The sequence below is a fragment of the Eublepharis macularius genome, chromosome 16, assembly GCF_028583425.1.
Source record: "Eublepharis macularius isolate TG4126 chromosome 16, MPM_Emac_v1.0, whole genome shotgun sequence".
Taxonomy (NCBI): Eukaryota; Metazoa; Chordata; class Lepidosauria; order Squamata; family Eublepharidae; genus Eublepharis; species Eublepharis macularius.
Window position 1 is genome coordinate 3,566,844 of NC_072805.1, and position 20,620 is coordinate 3,587,463.

General features: G+C 43.7%; 1 protein-coding gene across 1 annotated transcript in view; it reads right to left on the reverse strand.

Moving 5' to 3' along the window:
- The window catches only part of EFCAB6 (EF-hand calcium binding domain 6), a 213,855-nt gene that overhangs the window by 91,073 nt on the left and 102,162 nt on the right, over positions 1 to 20,620 (reverse strand). Inside the window, exons 20-21 of the mRNA XM_055000612.1 lie at positions 20,349 to 20,467; positions 2,459 to 2,647 (exon numbers count right to left, since the gene is read on the reverse strand). Of these exons, the coding sequence (XP_054856587.1) occupies positions 2,459 to 2,647; positions 20,349 to 20,467 (308 nt within the window). The remainder of the gene's footprint in view (positions 1 to 2,458; positions 2,648 to 20,348; positions 20,468 to 20,620) is intronic.

Below are 20,620 nucleotides of genomic sequence, written 5' to 3' on the forward strand. Positions count from 1 at the left end.
TCAACCATTCTCTTTTGTAAATTTGATATATGTGTGCTCATTTCTGTCCTTTCTTACTTTGATGGTCACCCCCATTCCCCTTCCCCCTTCCTGAAGAGCCTCCCCTAAGGGGTATACAAGTGACATATGCCTCCTGACCTCTTCGTTGCTTAGTTGAGGACCGCGTTCCCATCCCCTCCTCCCTTATTATTTAGTTTAAGCATATTTCAATAGAAGCCACCTTGCTTATTTCATATTTTATCCATTCAAAAGAAAAAAATAAAAAATAAATTAACATCAATGCTATATCTCCATACAGAGCCTTATTATGAAGTACCAGATGTAACCTAAGAGCGACTAGTGTCTTTTCTCAGATGCTTTGGCTTGCTTTGTAATGTCTGGCTCAATCCCCCTTCTTCTTCTTCGCTGCTAGTTGGAGTAATGTCAAAAACTTCCTGTTGCTCAGATTCTTGATCGTCCGTGTTTTCTGGTTCTAATGACACCATACTAATTCCCAGTCTCTCCATCATTCTCCTTGCCTCTTCTGGGTTTTTTGCATGCAGGAGTTTACCTTCTCTGAATACCAAAATTACCGCTGGGTATCCCCATGTAAATAATATTCCATTGTCAAAGAGTCTTTGAGTATAAGGTTTTAACAATGCTCTTTGCTGCAGCATCTCTGGAGAAAGGTCCTGTCTTATTATCACTTTAGAGCCATTAAACTGTAGGTCCTTCTGACTTTTTAGTCTTTTATAAACACTATCTCTTGTTTTCTCTCTTGCAAATGCCATAATAATGTCTCTTGGCTTTGCTCCCAGACCAGGTTTGGGGCGGAGAGATCTGTGTGCTCTTTCTATTTCCTCCGGGCCAATTTTTATTTCATATTGTTCAAACCATTCAGTTAGCTTTGCTTCAAGATCAGTCTTTAAGATATCTTCAGGAATGCCAGATAAACGAATGTTTCGCCTCCTTTGACGGTCGTTTACAAAAGCTAATCTGCTAGTTAGTTCCTTAATTTTGGCCTCATTAGCTTCAGCTTTCTGGGCTGCCTTATCAGCAATATTTTTTATGCTCTTAATTTCTAAGGCCATCTGTTTCAGGTCTTTCTTGAGTGCCTTAGTATCACCCCTAACGTTCTGTTCTGAGGTGGTGATAAGCTGTGTTAAATCTTTCAGCTCTTTTTTAGTCGCCATTTTACACTTCTCTCCTTCTCTCCCAGCCCACGCCTAGGGAGTATAGAAGCAAAAGATATCTCTCACCTCCAAAGGCTCACAGAGAATAAAACCTCTCTGGTTCTCTGGCACTTTTTCCACAGATGTTTCAGACTGTTTTTCAAAGTTTATCTCTCTTCTTGGCAGCTTAATAACAAATTTCTCTGGGAGGCAGTTTTGGGAGCGTCTTAACCGGATCAACGCATGCGCAGTTCCCCCACATTCTTAAATTTTCTAACTGAAGGGTACATCAAGGACCAAACATTAGTGGCAATATTCAAGAACCCCTAAAACATGGGAGATGCTATACAAGCCACAGTATTAAAATAGAATACTTTTTAAGAATTTGATCCAACGGCCATTGGAAGAAAACTACTAAAGATGGCCTGTGCATGCGTAGTCTCCGTGTGGGACTGCACAGAAGCCTTGAAGATGAAGAGCCAGATGCAAGAAGGTGGTTAAAATTATGTTTGGCCATGCTCACTAGAAATAAATTTGGATTATTTGTTCACTGAAAGCACTCCCACGAGTGTGAGAGAGCTACTAAAAACAATGTTTGGTTCTATGCTCTCCAGTACACCAGGAGCAAAGTTCAGAATGACCATGGGTATCGGCACCCTCCTTAATGTCTCCAAGAAGATATGTCTGCTAATGATCTCTGCCACTTAACTGATGTCTGTCCAGCAGCATTCAGTTAGTACCACTGATGTTCATGGGTAAGGTAATGTAATGTGTTTTTATATGGTTTATGTTATCGTTTATTATTACCTGGACATATTGTACTTAATAAACTGGTCTGTTTTGTAAATCTAGCCAGTAGCATGTGTGGTCTGCCTTGATCCTGCCAGCATCCTGAAAAGAAGGTGGGACACTAAGAAATACTGAAGAGGAATGGAAGAGATATTCTTCCTAGTGTTTCCTATACACAGATTTCAGGTAGAAGGAAAGGAGGGAAAAGACACAACATGGTCCAAAGGTTACATGGCCAACAGCGTAGCCTAAAAGTATTGCTGGTAGTAATATGTTTTTGTCTCATTCTTACATTGCAAAGCAGATTATGAACACTGCATAATTAGCATCATCATCTAGCGAGTTTCACCAATAGTAGCTACCTAGAAGCTCACTGCCTTGATGGCCCATGTGTAAAAAGGCCAATGTTTTGTGCACCACAAGGAGGTGAATGGTCACATATTCATAAATAAAGAACCATTCAAAACCAATCTCATCTTCAAAAAACAACATTAATGAAGAGTAATTTGTTTACTTACCGGATCTTATTTATAATCTCACTGATATCAGCTTGTTTCCTTTCCACTTTTTTGTAAGGAGTCATAAAGCGAACACAGTTCTCTTCTGTATACTGTCTGTTGAGGCCGGAGTTCGGAGGTGTCCACTCCACCCCCAATTTTTGTAGGAACTCTTGGTGGGTAACGTAGTCTTTTGCATTCACATCATACCTTTTAAAAGACATATTTCCCTTAATCAGATATTAAGGCTCAGCACAGTGAATCTAATTTGCTTCTTATGGATTTTGTTGCAAAAACAGTGCAATTATAAAGATTCAACAACTGCCAAAGTCTGTAATCCAGCCTTCTGTTCTCAAGAGTAACCAAACAGATGCTTCTAGAACCTTACAAAACATGGAGGCAATGGCTGGGGTTAATGGCCCCAATAGACCCAGCCAGGAATATGCGTCATCCTTTTGAATCCTTTTTAAGAGCCACCTAAGCTAATCCCCATCACCTAATATGATGGATCCAGTGCTTTTCAGTTTTTCTGCTCAAAACAGAATTGGCTCTAGCAGGGCTTTTTTTCAGCTGGAACGCGGGGCAACGGAGTTCTGGAACCTCTTGAAAATGGTCACATGGCTGGTAGCCCCGCCTCCTGATCTCCAGACAGAGGGGAGTTTAGATTGCCCTCTGCGCCGCTTGGGCAATCTAAACTCCCCTCTGTCTGGGGATCGGGGCGGGGCCATCAGCCATGTGACCATTTTCTCCAAGGGCAACCCACTGAGTTCCACCACCTCTTTTCCCAGAAAAAAAGCCCTGGGCTCTAACATGATTCAGAGAAATGTTGCTGAAACTTGTATTCTTTGGGCCTGTATGAAATACAGAGGCCAGTAATACTTGGCTTCAACATGAAGGCAAACATTCCAGGCTAAAATTCTTCTCTGCCTCAGGCTTCTTTTTTAATCCACAGAAGTTCCCCTCTCCAGTCTCCTTTCCCTCCCTATCTTACCTTATTGCAGCTGGCAATGTAGGTTGTGGCAGCTACTCAATGGGTGGGAAGACCCCCCTCTCCCTCCTTGTTCCCACCACCCAAGTCACTGTTTCAGCAGCCTTTCAGGCATGTTCATAGCATCTTGGGAAATGTAATTATTAGAATCATAAAATGGGATGGGGCCTTACAGACCATCTAGTCCAACCCCTTGCTCAATGAACAGCCTAAAATATCCCCAACAAGTATTCCAGCCCCTCCCTGAAGACTGCCAATAAGGGGGAACCCACCACATCCCTAGGTAGCTAATTCCACTGCTAAATTAAGGTGCCTGCATTTCTCAAGGTACACCAAGTATACCCCAGGCACTTTCAAAGCAGCAGCCAAGAAACTGAGGAAGGAGGCAGGGGGAAGGACCCTCCTTTAAGTCCATTTGTTGACTAGCTAGCTGGCCATCCCTAGCACTGCCTGCCAGCATAAGTTAAGTAGGGGAGGAGGAGGCAAATAAAGATATTTGTCCTATTATTTCAAGGTTGGAAATTGTTTTAGATTTTTTTAGCTCAGCTTTCCTGAGCTCAATTCCAATTTGAACTTGGGTAGCAGACATCGCCCACTGTTGCTTCTAACTTGCCACTTGTCATCTTCTGGAATTTGACTGTAATAAGGTTGATTCCAGAGATACATACATGTCAAGCAATTCACCGTTAGCAAGACCCTCCTTTCATTTATTTCTCTTTGAACTCCACTAATAGTCACTTTCAAATATTTGGGGCGGAAAGCATATATACCCTATGGCCTCAAGCCTGCTACAAAGTATGCTTGTCCAATTAGCCATCAAAAAAGGAATTATTATATATGTAAAACATACAGTATTCAATACTATCAGAGATTTTATTTTACTCTGGTTAACCACATATACTCTTAAATTATATCCTTAAATTAAACAAATGAACTAGAATCCTTCACTCAAATGGGAGTAAAATTGTACACAGGAGTATGTATTTAAAGCAGCAGATAATATATAAGGCAAAAATAGCGATGATGTCTATGATCCCCAACTCGTTAGTGAAGCATCTGAGACTCCATCCCTACAATACAGCCCTCCCATTTGTGTAAAAAGCCTTTTTGAATAGTTCAGTTTTGCATCATTTACGGAAAGCCAGTAGAGTGGGGTCTCTTCTGACTTCCTCAGGCAGGTCATTCCACAGGACAGGGGCCACCACAGACAAAGCCCTTGTATGGGATGCTGCTGACTTCATCTGTGTGCAGCCTGGCACCTGCACGAGACCCTGTTCAGATGAGCAAAGCTGCCGTGGAGGAACACAGGAGGGAGGCGGTCCCGTAGGTATGCCGGACCAAAGCTGTGAAGAACTTTGCACTAATACTTTGAACTGAGCACAGTAACTGATGGGCAGCCAGTGGAGCAATGGTAGGATGGGAATGATGGTCATGCTCCTGCTCGCTCCTGATAACAATCGAGCTGCCGCATTTTGCACTAATTGGAGCCTCCTAGTTAACTTAGATGGGAGACCTATGTATAGAGCATTACAATAGTCAAGCCTTGATGTTGCCATAGCATGGATCCAAGTGGCCAGGTCAGCAGTATCATGATAAGAAGCCATCTTCCAGGCTAGAGTGAGGCTGTAGAAAGCATTTTTTGCCGCTGCCTGAACTTGTTTTTCTAGTAATAATGCTGGATCCAGTATAACCGCTAGGCTCTTAACTGAGTCTGCAAGGGTGACTAAGTGATCCTTGCTGCCCCCTGCATAGAAGGCTCTTCTTCCTTCGTACTGCTGCAGTACACCAGACATTGCTATTTCCAACATTTATATCTTAGTTGTTGGCTCTTTTCTTCTATCTATATCCATATCTGCAAGATTCTATTTTCTCAGATTCCTGCATTTCTTCCTTTTAGCTACTCTACCTCTTTTTTTATGAGTTTTTCATTGTAATATAATACATAACAAAAGTGTAGAGAGAGGAAGAAGATAACAATTGAGTAATGGAATTAACATCATAAACTATGTACACAGGTTTGGCAATCAACATACATAACAAAAACATATGTTTTACCCTATTAGTAATATGGTCAATATTAGTAATATGGCTACTCTACCTCTTGACTATCCTATCGAGAACTTCTCAGGGTTTCTCATCCTAACATTTGGACAACACTATTAAATAGATGATATCTCAGTTAATAAGACTTTCTATAGGACACATTCCAGTTTTGTATAGAACACAGATGTAATTTTGTACTATAATAATACCTTATTCTGTTCTATACACTGTCATTTATATTCTGTTTTTCTATAGATATCTGGTTTTCACTAATATTTCACTTCCAAATTTTGTTATGTTTATTGCAATAACTTCATTTAATCACATGGAAAATTAGATTTTGTTTTCAAATTATCTGAAGTACAGCTTTTGAAGCAGATGGTTTAATGCTGAAGACTTGTTGTCAGAAGGAATAAGAAAAGTGAAGGAGGCTGATGATAATACAGTGGTATGTCACAACTAGGACACAAACCATGTAGTCTAGGCAGTTTGAGTCCAAGACACTGTACACCTGAATCCTACACTGCAGAGAACTTGATTTTTGATGGTAAGTTGTGCAAGGTGGGAGTATACTGTATATAAAATACTAACAGATATTTTCTTGACTGCTTCTGGAGATGCCAGAGAAGTAGCTGTGTTACTTTATTGTAGTAAAATGAAATCCAAATCCAGCTGACATTTATCCCAGCATGAGCTTTCATGACTGACAAATATTTATACTGGAATAAACATTGTCAGTCTTTCTGGTTTTCTTTTGCTTCTGGAGATCTCACTGTGCCAGACTGGCCTTGCTCTCAGCCACCTCCATTGACTCTCTGCTCCAGAGGGGAGAGTTTTTTACCCAGACAGGCCCTCTTCCTTTGTCTCTCTCTCTGGGTTACTTCAGGAAACAGCTCATGAGTCCTCTCTGGCTCTTTTCTGCCTGACCTTAGGGCAAAACTATACGTTACAAGTGACACGTGTCAGGATATGGGGGCCTGACCCTTCTCACATGTACTTACTTGTATAAAGTGAGTGAATAAAAGCAAGGTGAATAAAAGCACTTCCATTGCTCAGTTGGGCTCCAGAGCACTTTGAGGGGGAGAAGTGGCTTCCAACTTCCCTACCTCACCAAGTTTTTTGCCAGTGGAAACAGCAACAGAGAGGGTTTGTTTTCTCCTTTCTTTGGCTCCATGTGTCCTTCCTAGGCCTTAAACCCCTATTCTCTTTGCCTCACACAAGGCAGCTAAGCTTGCACCATATCTGCTACCATGGCAACTAGACTATCACTCTTCTTATTGCTGAGCCCTGCTGGGGGCCAAACAGATGCTAGGCCACCAGGTCTGCCTCCCATCTCAGGGCCCTGTGCTTAAAGCTATTTTGGTGTCTGACAGCCAAGCTACAAGTGACGAATGACACTTGCCTGGCAAGTGAACAGACTCACGTGTATTCCTCCCTGTTCACTTGCCGTTCACTTGCACTCTACTTGATCAAGTGGAGAGCAAGTGAATGGCAAGTGAACGGCAAGTGAACGAGGAGGAATACACGTGAGTCTGTTCACTTGCCAGGCAAGTGTCATTCGTCACTTGTAGCTTGGCTCTGACTCCGTGCTCTCTTCTTGCACCATGGTCAGTGAGGAAATGGCTGTTGCAGCACATGTTCCTGATGGCTAATGAAAAAGAAAACTTTAATCATTACTAGACATATATTAGGATATGCTTCTAAGTACTCAAGGTTTGAAATGTTTCTTTTTAACAATCATTTTTCTGGACTATGTATGATGCCAACTTTTAAAGCCCTATATGGTTTGGAACCAACGTATCTGAAGGATTGCCTACTCCCTTACTCAGCCACCGCAGTCATCTTCGAAGGCCCTGCGTTGTGTGCCCTCGCTTTCTGAGAACAGATGCATGGCAACCCTTCTTGGTTGTGGCACCTAAACTGTGGAACTGTGGAACTCTCCTCCCAGAGAGACTCTCCCATCCCCTTCTGTTGCCATCTTGTGGCAGTAGGTGAAGATTTCCTTGCTTGGCTTGGTGTACCTGCATGATCCTTCCTTCATGCCCAATGTTTTATTTGTATTAAATGTTTTAAATTTTGTTTTTATGTATGTTTTTAAACCTCTGGTTTTAACTGTTTTAATGATGTGCTTTAGTTTTTTCTAACAGCTTTAAAATGTGATTTTAGCATGTATGTTTTAATTTGTTCGCTGCCTTGTTGACCCTTGTGAAGGCAGAAAAATGGGATATAAATTTTGTTAAATAAAAATAAATGTATCAAATTTAACTGAAAGAGAAGAGTGTGACAATTCTGGACAGTAAGCTCAGGACAGATAGATGGATGCTATCTATGCGGAGAAGCAAAGGTGGTAAATCACTTCTACTGACACTCATGGTACTGTCTAGTGGATAGCCTCTCTGCGCTGAGTAGAATTCTCTCGACCACATCCACCAGTGACTGGTGGACAGAACCCTTCAGGCCACATGATTAAAGACTCTGCTGGCATCTTGGGAAGACTGATATAACATCCATCATGCTCTAATACATCAACTCAAGTCTTGTCTTCTTCTGAAACTTGAAGGGCAATGGGAGTGATGTCGAAGGCAGCAGGCTAGACTGACCAGGGTGCAAGAAACTGTAATTTCTCATTTGTTGATTGTTATGTGTTGTTGCTGGCCTGTTCTACTATGCTTTGCTGCCTGGGGAGAAAGCCATGAAAGACTTATATACTGTCAGGGGCTCCAAGTGGCTGGTACGAAACTGCCTCTCTTGGGAATGACCAGGATTGGCTGAGCGGATCCATGTCTCAAGGGATGGCCAGTTCCATAGGCAGGCATCTGTTTCAGGGTCAGGAATAAAGTCAGAAGTGTAAACAAAATGCCCCAATTTAGTTTGGGTTGGCATGTCCGCCACTGGTGTTATAACACCTTTAACGGCATGAGTAGGAGTATGTCTTGTTAGTGGGTGGAAACAGCAGAAGAACCACAGCTATAGAGGTCTTAAATGTAGTCCAGCAAAGGGCACTACAACAAATTGATTCAGGTGGGTAGCCATGTTGGTTTGCAGAAGAAGAGCAAGATTCGAATCCAGTAGCACCTTAAAGACCAACTAGATTTCCAGGGTATGAGCTTTTGAGAGTCAAACGGCCAAAGTTCCTTTAATCCTCTCCATTCTCCTAAAAACTCAGAGTAGTTAGGATACTTAAAAGTTGTTATCATGTGACAAGGAGGGAAAGATAAGAGGACATAGTCAGAAGTCAATTGTTTATATAAAGACAATGATTTCTTGATGCCAAAGATGCACGTTGCAGCACACTGCCACACACTTGCTGAAAACCCTCAAACCAGTGGAAAGGCCAAGGAACTGGGGGTATCTCCCATAGTGAACTGGAGAAAGCAACAAGGTTGCAGTCAGATTAAGATGTCCTTGATGTTGATTGATGCAAACTAGGCTCTCCGTGTGAAGAGTGGAAGGACGGGTGCTAGGTCTACCACCTGAAACGTTTTGGCCTTGATACAATTGCTGACACCGTTGAAATCATGCATGGAGCAGAGACTTCCTTGTTTCTTTGGGATGGCGAAATAACAGGAGTAGACTCTTAGGCCCCTCTGTAGATTCGCACAGTTCTATTGCTTATTTCTGCAGGTGGGCTTCTGTCTCTTGGAGTTGAGTGGGGTGGGACACATGGGAGAAACAAAAAGAACGCTATAGCTTAACAATCCTAAGTCTCCAGTGGCCGGGATGCAGGGGTCCCCCAGGCTAGCACGTACTGCTGGATGCAAAGAACAGATGGTGAGGGCATAAAGGGAAATTTGTTCACTTGTACATTTCTGTTCTCAGTGGCCGTAGGATGGGGCAGTCTTAGATTCTTGGAAAGAAGCTATTCTTATTGGCAGGCAGGGTTCACACACTGAGAGACTGTCAGTAGGAGGGGCTTATTTCCCAGTGCCCTGGTAGGTATGGAAACAGCCCGCCTTTCAAACAAAACAACCAGATGAAAACAATCAACTGCAAAATAGCCATAAACACAGAACAGTACAATAGAAGGGGCAACATCAGAACAAAGCGCACTGAGGGACATCCCTGGAATTCAAACTGACTAAGCCTGTAGCTGTCCCGTAAACCACACTTAGATTCTCTTAGAGCAGAACCACAAGTGACAAAAGGCACAGGTTGGACACTTGTCAGCTTCCCTCAAGTTTTGATGGGAAATGTAGGCATCCTAGTCTTGCAGCTTGGCTCTCTGACGGCTGTCCAATGGACTTTTCAACTGTCACTTGTCCAACATTCCGCCAAGCTGCCTACATTTCCCATCAAAACTTGAGGGAAGCAGACAAGTGTCCAATCTGTGCCTTTTGTCACTTGTGGTTCTGCTCTTAGGCTCCCTAAGCAGGCTAGGGAAGGCTGCCTCACTGAAGAACCGCAGAAAATAGAAATTCATGGTAGAGAACAAATTTTCCTTACTCCCATGGTCCAGGGTGGGGCAGTCTTAGGCAGTTGGACATCGAGTAACAGTACTGTCCTAAGGAGGGTTACACATAATTTTTCATTGTCCCACACATGTTGAAAGATCTTCCTAGTGAAAGAAGTTCAAATGTTAAAAAAGAAAGAAAAAAACCAAATGGGATGGAATGAAGTAATTCATCATATATGCAGTATGGTAGATTTTTAAAAGTTCAATTGGTGATTTGGTAATGGAAAAAGATGTAAAGTGTGATTTTTCTATTCTTTTAACTAAACTTTGTATGGCTTGATATATCTTATAGAGCCCCGTGGCGCAGAGTGATAAGCTGCAGTACTGCAGCCCAAACTCTGCTCATGACCTGAGTTCAATGACCTGGTGGAAGCTGGATTCAGGTAGCCGGCTCAAGGTTGACCAGCCTTCCATTCTTCCAAGGTCAGTAAAATGAGTACCCAGTTTCCTGGGGGTAAAATGTAGATGACTGGGGAAGGCAATGGCAAACCACCCCATAAAAAGTCTGCCAAGAAAACATCATGATGCGACATTCCCCCATGGGTCAGTAATGACTCGGTGCTTGCACTTTTACCTTTACCTAGTATATCTTATACACTTTTTCTTATTAAACTGGTAAATTTCATAAAATAATAAGAAATGTATCCTGCTAAACTCTCCTACATGATCTACAGACCAGACTTATTTGTTCCTAAACTGGGCTTCTGCAATAAGCTTATTTGAATACTGTGCACGGAAGTGCAGTTTAAAGAAAATCAAGTGGTGGTAGCAGAAATGGAAGTAGAGGTGAATTAGTGAATCGCCTTTCCAGAATTTAATATTTGAGCAAATAGCTAGAGGCAGAGTAAGGCTGTGCTAGCCCATTTTATCACAGCAAGATCTAGAGAAGAGGTCCAGATCCCCTGAAACATGCAATGTATAACTGACCATTTTGGAAATAATATGGTAAAATAACAGTGTCAGAAGCAGGGAAGAATGTGTTTCTTTAATTTTGAGAGAATGTTGGCACGGATAGTTTGATATGTTTGTATCTAAAAAAAACCCTGATATTGGCTGCTTTCACACTTCCTCAAAATAGCACAGAAGGCTGCCAGCTTCCTTGTGCGATTTTTGACGCCGTCCGTGATGATGGTTTCTTTCGTGGCTGCCTGCCTCCGATTTGTAAATGGATGGCACCAAAACTGAGTGAGGAAGCCGGCATCCTTCCATGAGTATCATGCTATTTTAAAGACGTGGAAACAGTCATTGCTTAGTGCCCACGCCTAGACTCATCGATGGGCCATCCAATTCAACTTCCTCAAAAAACGGCTGTCCTGCCTCTGCTTGAATACCTCCAGAGAGAGGAAACCACCCGCCACCTAGGCAAATCACAACTAAATACAAAGCAGTAAGAAAAGTATAAAACATACAAACAACAAAATCTGAGAACTAAAAATGTAGTATAATACAAAAAACAATTACAAGGTTAGAAGACACCGAAATGAGACACTAAATATATACAATAAACAATGTAATAAAGCTAAATGACAAAACTGGAGGACAACATAATAAAACAATCCAAAATATGCAATGAACTCCACAGCCTTTATTCACTTTATAAAAACATCTTTTTGAATAATTCTGTTTTACACATTCCGCGGAAAGGTAGGATTGTGGGAGCTTTCCTTACTTCCTCCGGCAATACATTCTCCCAGGAGACAGAAACAAAGAGAATGCTTGGATACAGGCACTTGTTTTTCTTACCCTTTGGCAGAATGGCAACTTCAGAAGGCTTTCTTCAGAAAAATGAAGCTGTGTCTGCAGAGCATATCAAGAGAGGGTGGTCCTGTAGATATGACAGCTTCGTAGGCAATAGTCGGTACCATAAATTTAACCCAGAAACTCATCAGTAACCAGTGGAGACATTGCAGAATAGGTGCGATATGCACACTTTCGCCCTCCTGATAGTAATCAAGCCACGGTGTTTGCAACCAGCTGGAGTTTCCAAGTTGCCTTCAAGTGCAGATCCACGTAGACTGTGTGACAATGATCTTGGAAAAAGGTTACTGTGGCCAGCTAGGTTGAGTCAATGTAGAGGAGCCATATTCTGTACTGAATTAAGATGGAAGAAAACATTTTTCACAGCGGAATTAGCTTTTTTCTCCAGCCATGATGCTAGCTCCACTATAACGCCTAGACACTTAAGGTCAGTGAAGGTCAGCTGAACCCGGCTGAATGTCAACGTCCAACTCTCCAAAATGTTTGTCTTCCTCATCCTTTTCGAGTAAGGCTTGCCGCTGGGTGTTGGCTTAAATCCATGCTTTTATTGTGATTCTTTTGCACATGTGAATTTTGGCACAGCCTTATGGGAGTCATAGTAACCACCGCCCATCATTTAATGACTAGACTTATCCATGATGCTAGGAGAGAACTGATGTCATCTACTGTGCAGAAGTTTACAAGACGCTCGTGAGGCAGAAGGAAACTCAGCCACCATGTCTATTGCAAAGCCATCTGGCAGCTGTTCAAGGTAGGCGGCAGCAAGCGGATCAAAGGCTCAGCTCCCAAGTGGTCATGGGTATATTCACCCGCCAGGTCTGTTCACTATGAAGATCACCTTATCTCTAGTGTTGAACAGGGAGAGAGTATTACTTTGCGTATACTATGCTGCAAGTAAGTGGAGCTAAAATTATGGTTGTTGTGGATTTTCCGGGCTGTATCGCCGTGGTCTTGGCATTGTAGTTCCTGACGTTTTGCCAGCAGCCGTTGACTGGCATCTTCAGAGGCGTAGCACCGAAAGACAGAGATCTCTCAGTGTCTTGTGGGGATAATAATAACACCAGCTGTATTGTGGGGATAATAACAACACTAACTTTGTTAACCGCTCTTGGTGTGGTACTAATTTTGACACTGAGAGACCTCTGTCTTTTGGTGCTACACCTCTGAAGATGCCAGCCACAGCTGCTGGCAAAACATCAGGAACTACAATGCCAAGACCACGGCTATACAGCCCGAAAAATCCACAACAACCATCTTCCTTGGTTGTTCAGATGACCCCCCCATCAAGTCTCCTGTTCCTAAATGTCACTTCCTTCTTTGCACTTTTGTCCCCCTTACAAAGCCCGTCTTCATATCTGATTATTTCTTCCTGCTGCTGTCCTTGCTGAAGCGTCCCCTGCATTCTGTTCAAGACCTTCTCGTTCCCTCTAATGATAAGTATGAAAAAGTCATTTCTGAAACTCTCTTTGCAGTAGAGTGACCAGTCATTGCAAGATGCTTCCAGGCAAGACAATAATTACAGCACACGTATTATAAGTCACAACCACGGAGTCCGATCTGTTTTCTTACCTTTTGTGCACATCCCAGCCTCTGTCTCTGGCCCCTTGCTCATGAACTCCCTCCTTGCTTGAAGCTCATCTGAAGCTCCTGTTGATGTGCTACTGTTTGTGATGCGTGCCTTTCACAGTACAGGGGTTAAGTGGCCGGGGCTCCGAGCCAGAACTCTGCCGGTTCAACTCCCACTACTGTCATGAACTCTGCAGGTGGCCTTGGGTAAACCGCTCCTCTCAGCCCCAGCTCCCCAGCTGTATTGTGGGGATAATAATAACACTAACTTTGTTAACCGCTCTTAGCGTAGCACTAATCTGCCCAGGAACGTGATACATACACACACAGTTGTTGTTGTCGTTGTTGTGCCTTTTGGCCTGCTGGTGGCACAAACACAGACTATCAAGCGAGGTTGCAGTAATAACCACTATTTTTAGCAAAGCTGCTGGGAGAATGTACAGTTAAGCCGCAACCTCCCAGACCTCCGCTTTTAGGTGGCAAAAACGTGGAGGTAAAGCTCTACATAGCTTATTTTAGCAAAGAGGTCATACTAGTTTCCAAACCAATGTATATCCACATCTGACAGTATCACATCTAGGGGAGTGCCTCTTTCCCTGTGCTCCACCAGGGCAGCTTTGCTCATATGAACAGGCCTTCTGCAGGGGTACCCCTCTGCCAACGGGTAAAATCAACAGCTGCCCATACATGCAGGTTCTCCATGGTAGCCCTCATCTTATGAAATGAACTGCCTGAAGAGATCAGGAAAATGTGCTCTCCTGGCTTTCTACAAACTAAGCAAAACTGAATTATACAGCAGGGCTTTTTTACACAGATAATAGAGTTGTAACATAAGGAAATGGTTCAGAGAGATGCTTTGATAAAGGAATAGGGACTGTACAACATATTACGCTGTTGCTGCACACATGCTACTACTGGGTAGGTTCCACATCATTTAATGGGTCATGTACTATTGCTTATGTTTTGTTATAATGGTCAATGACATTAATCAATACAATTGTTAACATATCCAGCTGCTGGAAAAGTACAAAGACAGTTTCATCTACTCTCCAGAATGTGCACAGGCATCCGGTAATACATAAAGGGAATTGTAAGTCTCAGTCTCTGCGGCTTAAGCTTGCAGAAATCTGTGTTAAAGTCCACCTTAAATAATCATGCCGGAGTATGCCGTCTTATAGAATGCACACAAGCATATCCATTTTGATTCTAATTGTAACAATTTACGTTGGGTTAACAGACTATCCGTCTGTGGTTATAAGGGAAGCAAATCAAAGGGCTGCTATCACCCCCCCCCCCCTGAAGAGATCTCTTGACACCAAAAAATAAATCTGAGAAGGAGGGGCTCATGTGGGCATTAGATTTTACAACACTAGCCCCGGGGATTAGCAATATTGTCAGAAAACATTGGCACCTCGTGTCTGAAATACAGGGGTGTGAGCAGGTACCAGCAATTGGATATAGGAGGAAACAAAATCTTAAGGATAAACTGGTGCATTCTGCCATGCCTAAGCAGATAGTTGGGGGGAGGCTGCCAAGAGGACACTTCCCGTGTGGTAATTGCAATATTTGCCCTTTGACTGTTAAAATCACAGATATCATTAATCCGGATACAAATAGACCTCTGTACTCTACCACATTTTCCACTTGCAAGACATCACATGTTGTTTATGTGATTCAATGTAAGTGCCCTTTAATTTATGTGGGCAGTACAATCCGCCCACTTAAACTAAGGATCCAGGAACACCTGTTCCGAATTCGGCATAGAACAATGGAGGCACCTATAGTAGAACATTTTGTTCATTATCATGACTCAAAGGGGGATTTCAGGGTCTCGGTAGTGCAAGCAATAGACCCAATGCACAGTCTGTTAACCCAACGTAAATTGTTACAATTAGAATCAAAATGGATATTCCGACTCAACAGTCTGATGCCTCATGGTTTAAATAATTCCTTGGAGTTTAGCTGCTTTCTGTGAAACGGTTTTGTGTACCTGTCCCTTTAAATGAGTAAGCTCAACAGCGGAGGGGAAGGGAAGACCGCTTACGGCGTCAGACCGTCCTGAGCTAACCAACAAGGCGGGGTGCTTGAAGATAAACGTTATGAGTGAGTATGACGGCTGGAGAGTTACACTGGGGGGAGTTTGGAATATAAAGTAATTGGACGTGTCATTTCACAGATTAATATGCCTATGAAGAAGTGAGTGGACGAAATGGGGAGAAGATGCTATGCTGGCAAAACCCGTAGGCGTGGCTTGACGTGGCTGGTCTTATTACAAAGTTACACGTTGATTTATGTAGGCGTATGCTACAAAGACTGTCATCTGATAAAGTGTTGTTGAATGCTTGTGTGCATTCTAGAGACTATAAGACGACATACTCTGGCATGTTTATTCAAGGTGGACTTTAACACAGATTCCTGCAAGCATAAGCCGCAGAGACTGAGACTTACAATTCCCTTTATGTATTACTGGATGCCTGTGCACATTCTGGAGAGTATATGAAACTGTCTTTGTACTTTTCCACCAGTTGGATATGTTAACAATTGTATTGATTAATGTCATTGACTGTTAGCACTGAAGCACTTCTGCACTTTATATGTATTATTAAATGCTTGATATTTGGATTATATATGGTTTACTCCAGATAGTTGTTTTTTTTGTGTGAGCAATTGTATTTCCGGAGCAGCTCCTGTTGGTTGTATGTTTTGTTATAAGGCTGTGCTGTAAGGAAATGGTTCAAAGAGAAGCTTCGGTAAAGGGACAGGGACTGTAGACTATACTACTTCGTACTGTGTGTTGTTGCAAATATGCTTCTACTGGGTAGTTTCCACGTTGGGCCAAGCTACAAGTGACAAATTACACTTGAATGGCAAGTGAACAGACTCATGTGTATTCCTCCCTATTCACTTGTGCTCCGCTTGTACTACGTGATCGGGTGGAGTGCAAGTGGAGCGCAAGTGAACAGAGAGGAATGCACGTGAGTCTGTTCACTTGCCATTCCAGTGTAATTTATCACTTGTAGCTTGGCCCGTTGTTTAATATGACAGCAGCTGACCCATCACAAGTACAATCATCAGGCCAGTGTTTAAGTACTGAACAATAGACTTGACCATAGTCATGGGATGTTTCATTATGGCAATATACACACAGTATTCTCCCCAAATGTTCACCATTTCTTACTGTCTTCACCAACTATGCCTCAAATCATCAGTCATCACATGCCCTTTGTCACGGGCTGAGCCAGCCCAAACAGGGTGGTTCAAGTCTAAGCACCAACACAAAACCCAAGGGGAGAGTTCAAGGGTCGAAAGCCAAATCCAGGCTGTGGTCAGAGCACGAAGTAAACACCAGGAGTGAGTCCAGAGTCCAAGAGCCAGGTCAGGCACAGTCTACGGTCGGTTGCCAAGAGTGTCAGATCCAAAGGCAGGCACGAGCAAGGTACATGGCACACGGAGCGGTTGCAGGTAGTTTGACACTTTGCCTCCACACCTGGCAGTTCCCTCAGCTCAGCTTTTATAGCAAGGCATGGATTTCAGCCAGCTGCTGGGGCTCCATCCCACTGCTACTCATCATCGCTCTCCAGCAGCTGGCGTCGGTTCAGGAGACAAGCACTGCGCCGTCTCTCCTGCAGCTCCAGCCTGAGCCTTTGTCTGCGGCATTCTTTAGGCGTGGGCGAACCTGGGCGGGTGGAAGCCCCTGGCTGAGCTTCCCCTGTGGTGTTACCAATCCCTGACTGAGCTTCCCCTGTGGTGCTGGGGCTGGAGGGGACTGGTGGCTCCGCCTCAGCTGCTGGCTCTAAGCTCCGATTGGCCAGCAGCTGTGGCTCCTGATTACCGGCTTCTGCTGAGTCAGGGCCGGCTTCATGGAGCTCCTCCTCTCCTGAGGAGTCCTGGCTGGCTACACACAACCCCTCTCCTCCTGAGGAGTCCTCGCTCTCACGGAGCCCAGACTGGGGCATGACACCCTTCCTGAAAACTTACCTGGTGTGGACGGCACATAGGAGGCTAAGGGGAATAGGATGGGGGTATTGAGGCAAACACAAGATGCAAAGCCAAGGGATGCAGCTGCTCCTTTTCAGACTGGAGGCTGCAGTGGGAAGACAGCAGTGGCACCTGAAGACCAGGAGGCCTGGCTGCAGGCTCCCAGGACCCAAAGAGTTTGGAATCCAAGCTACATATCAACACACACCCTTTGGATTAGGAGTGGACTGCTTATGGCAGTACAAAGGGCTGCTATTAGAGGTGTTCTCTTAAAAAAAATCTGTAGTAGTCAGATTTGGGTATCCAGAATGCTTTTTACTCACATGGGAGGGCTGCATTGTAGGGGTGGGGTCTCAGATGCTTCACTAACGAGTTGGGGATCATAGACTTAATCACTGGTTGTACATACTCCTATGTACAACCAGCACTCCGTGTTGTCTAATGTTAGTCCTAGAATTAATTATGTTTTGTTCCAGTATTTTTTCTACTCTGTCTTGGATCCTTGCTAATGCTATGTCTTTTAAACTTGAATCTGTTTACCTTATGGTATTGTATTGAAATGTACTTGATGCTGATTGTATTAACCTCATACTGTGTAATTCGCCTTGAGTCTCAGTGAGAAAGGTGGACTATAAATGATGTAAATAAATAAATAAATATTTAGTATCCCCACTATTCAGATGCAAAAATACAGGTATAGTATTTAGATTTGTATTTTATTTGGAAATCTGAATATATTCAGCTCCATTATTCCCTATGACGAAATATTTCCAGGGGGCTGGAGGGGCCAGTTTACACCAAAATTGTAAGGAATTTAGTCCTGACTATTCACTAAAGAACCCCCCACCTAAGTTTTACAGGCCCCTGAACAAACTGGCCCCAGCCACTCTTGATGGTTTCCCATGGGAGGGGGGGGGGGACACCAAGGCTTTCTCCAAGACACAGGAAGTCTTAGCCAAACATACAACTACAACCAACGACTAAAAGCCTCACAAACAGAATCAACAAAGTTCAACAGAACCAACATCAAACCAGAGAATCTCACCAGAACCAATCAGGTTTAAGGTTTTTTGAATATATTCAGATTAAGAGCTTCTTGAATGCCACTATATTGAGATGGAAAGGTCTTAGACACTATTTTGAGTTAGAATTGTTTTTTGTGCAATGCAAAACATTTAATATCTTCTTGGAAAATGCTAGCGCTCTAGACGTTTGCCAATCTCGATTCAGACCAGGGCATGGGACAGAGACAGCACTAGTAGCGTTAGTGGATTATCTCAAGCTAAATATAGACAAAGGCCATGCCTCCTTATTGCTCCTCCTGGATCTGTCTGCAGCCTTTGACACAGTAGACCAAGCCATCCTGTTGAGGCATCTAGAGACAGAAGTGGGCATCAAAGGATGTGCCTTGGACTGGTTTAAATAGTTTCTCATGGGACGGACTCAAAGGGTTGCTGTCAGAGATCAGCTGTCTCCAGAATCAGAATTGTGTTGTGGGGTTCCGCAGGGCATAACCTTATCTCCCATGTTATTCAACCTCTCTGTAAAGCCTTTAGGAGAACTCATTCGCAGCTATGGAATTGGATGCCCCCAAGATGACACCCAACTCTGTATCTTGCTATCCAGGTCCCCTCAGAATGCAGTAGAAATCTTGGATCGCTGCCTGACAGCTGTAGTAAAATGGCTAAAAACAAACAAATTGAAATTGAACCCAGACAAGACAGAAGTGATGCTTGTTGGGAAGGCAGAAATCTTGAAGGACATTGTACCCCACACTTTCGATGGATTTCATCTGACCCTTGCAGACGCAGTAAAGAGTCTAGAGATTATATTGGATCCAGTGCTACTACTAGAACAAGCTAAGGTAGCTGCAAAAAACGCCTTTTACAACCTCACTCTTGCCTGGAAGATGGCTTCTTACTGACCTGGCCACCTGGATCCATGTTATGGTAACATCAAGACTTGACTATTGTAATGCACTATGCATAGGTCTCCCATCCAAATTAACTAGGAGACTCTAACTGGTGCAAAATGCAGTGGCGCAACTGTTATCAGGAGTGAGCAGGAGCATGAACATCACCCCCATCCTGCAGTCACTCCACCCAGCTCCGACCCAGTCCAGGCCGTTTCGGCCCTGATCGCGGCCTGAAAGGCCCAAAATGGCCACTTTCGGGCATTTTGAGCTGTTTTCTGCTGGGATTGGGTCCGAAACGTCCAGGACTGGGTTGGTGCCAGGTGGGAGAAGCCTCCTCCTCCTGGCACCAACCCAGTCCCAGCCATTTCAGCCCTGATCTGGGCCGAAACGGGCCCCAAATGGCCATTTTGGCCACATTCCTGCTGGGATTGGGGCCAGAATAGCCAGGATCGGGTTGGTGCCAAGTGGGGGAAGCCTCTCCTGCCTGGCACTGACCTGGTCCTGGCTGTTTTGGCCCTGATCTGGGCCCAAATGTGGACCAAACCCACCAGGACTGGGTCGGTGCCTGGCGGAGGACCCTTCCCCTGCCCAGCACTGACCCGATCTGGGCATTTTGGGCCCAATCCAGGCCAAAACGTGCCCAAAATGGCCATTTTGAGCCATTTTGGGCCTGTTTCGGCCTGGATTGGGGCCAAAAGGGCCCTGATCGGGCCACTGCCAGGTGGGGGAACACTCCCCTGTCAGGCAGCAGCCAAATCCCGGCCATTTTGGCCCAATCAAGGGGTGCGGCCTATGCTAATGAGTTATGCTAATGAGTTCCTGCAGCTCTTTTTCTACTAAATGACCCCTGGGATTAAGTATAATTCACGAGTGGCTTTGGACTTAGGAAATGCCCAGTTCTGCGACTCTATTGTGGCTGCAGAGTTCACATCGGAGGAGCTGCTTCAAGACCCGACTCTTCTGTAGAAGCAACGGAAGACGACAAACCGCCATATAAGAAATCTTTGGAAAGGAGGAATGCTTAGGATATAAACCTCAATTTGGACAAAATAATGTAAACATGGCTATTTTCACTCATACCAATCTTGTTAAAAAAATTTCTCTGAAATCAGTGATCAGACATAGTGAATAAAACTTCCCCATTTTAGCACTGGAATCTACAGTCCACAATGTAAACCTACTGTAAAAAATTCTACTGCAATTGTCTTACCTTGCCCAAAGTTTTTCAAATTCTTTTGGATTTATGGGAAAGCCACATCTGTACAGGACGTCCTTCAGATCCTTTTTCAGAATAATGTTATTTCCATCGCTATCATATTCATGGAAAAACTAAAACAGGAGATGCCTTTAATAGCAAGGGTTAAATTTTTCCACATTGCATTCTCTGTAGTCTTGAGGAATTACATTATATACCGGGACTTCCAAAAAGTTTCTGAAAAAGTCTCTCATCAAAGACTCCTGAGTTTTGTAGCAGTCACAGAA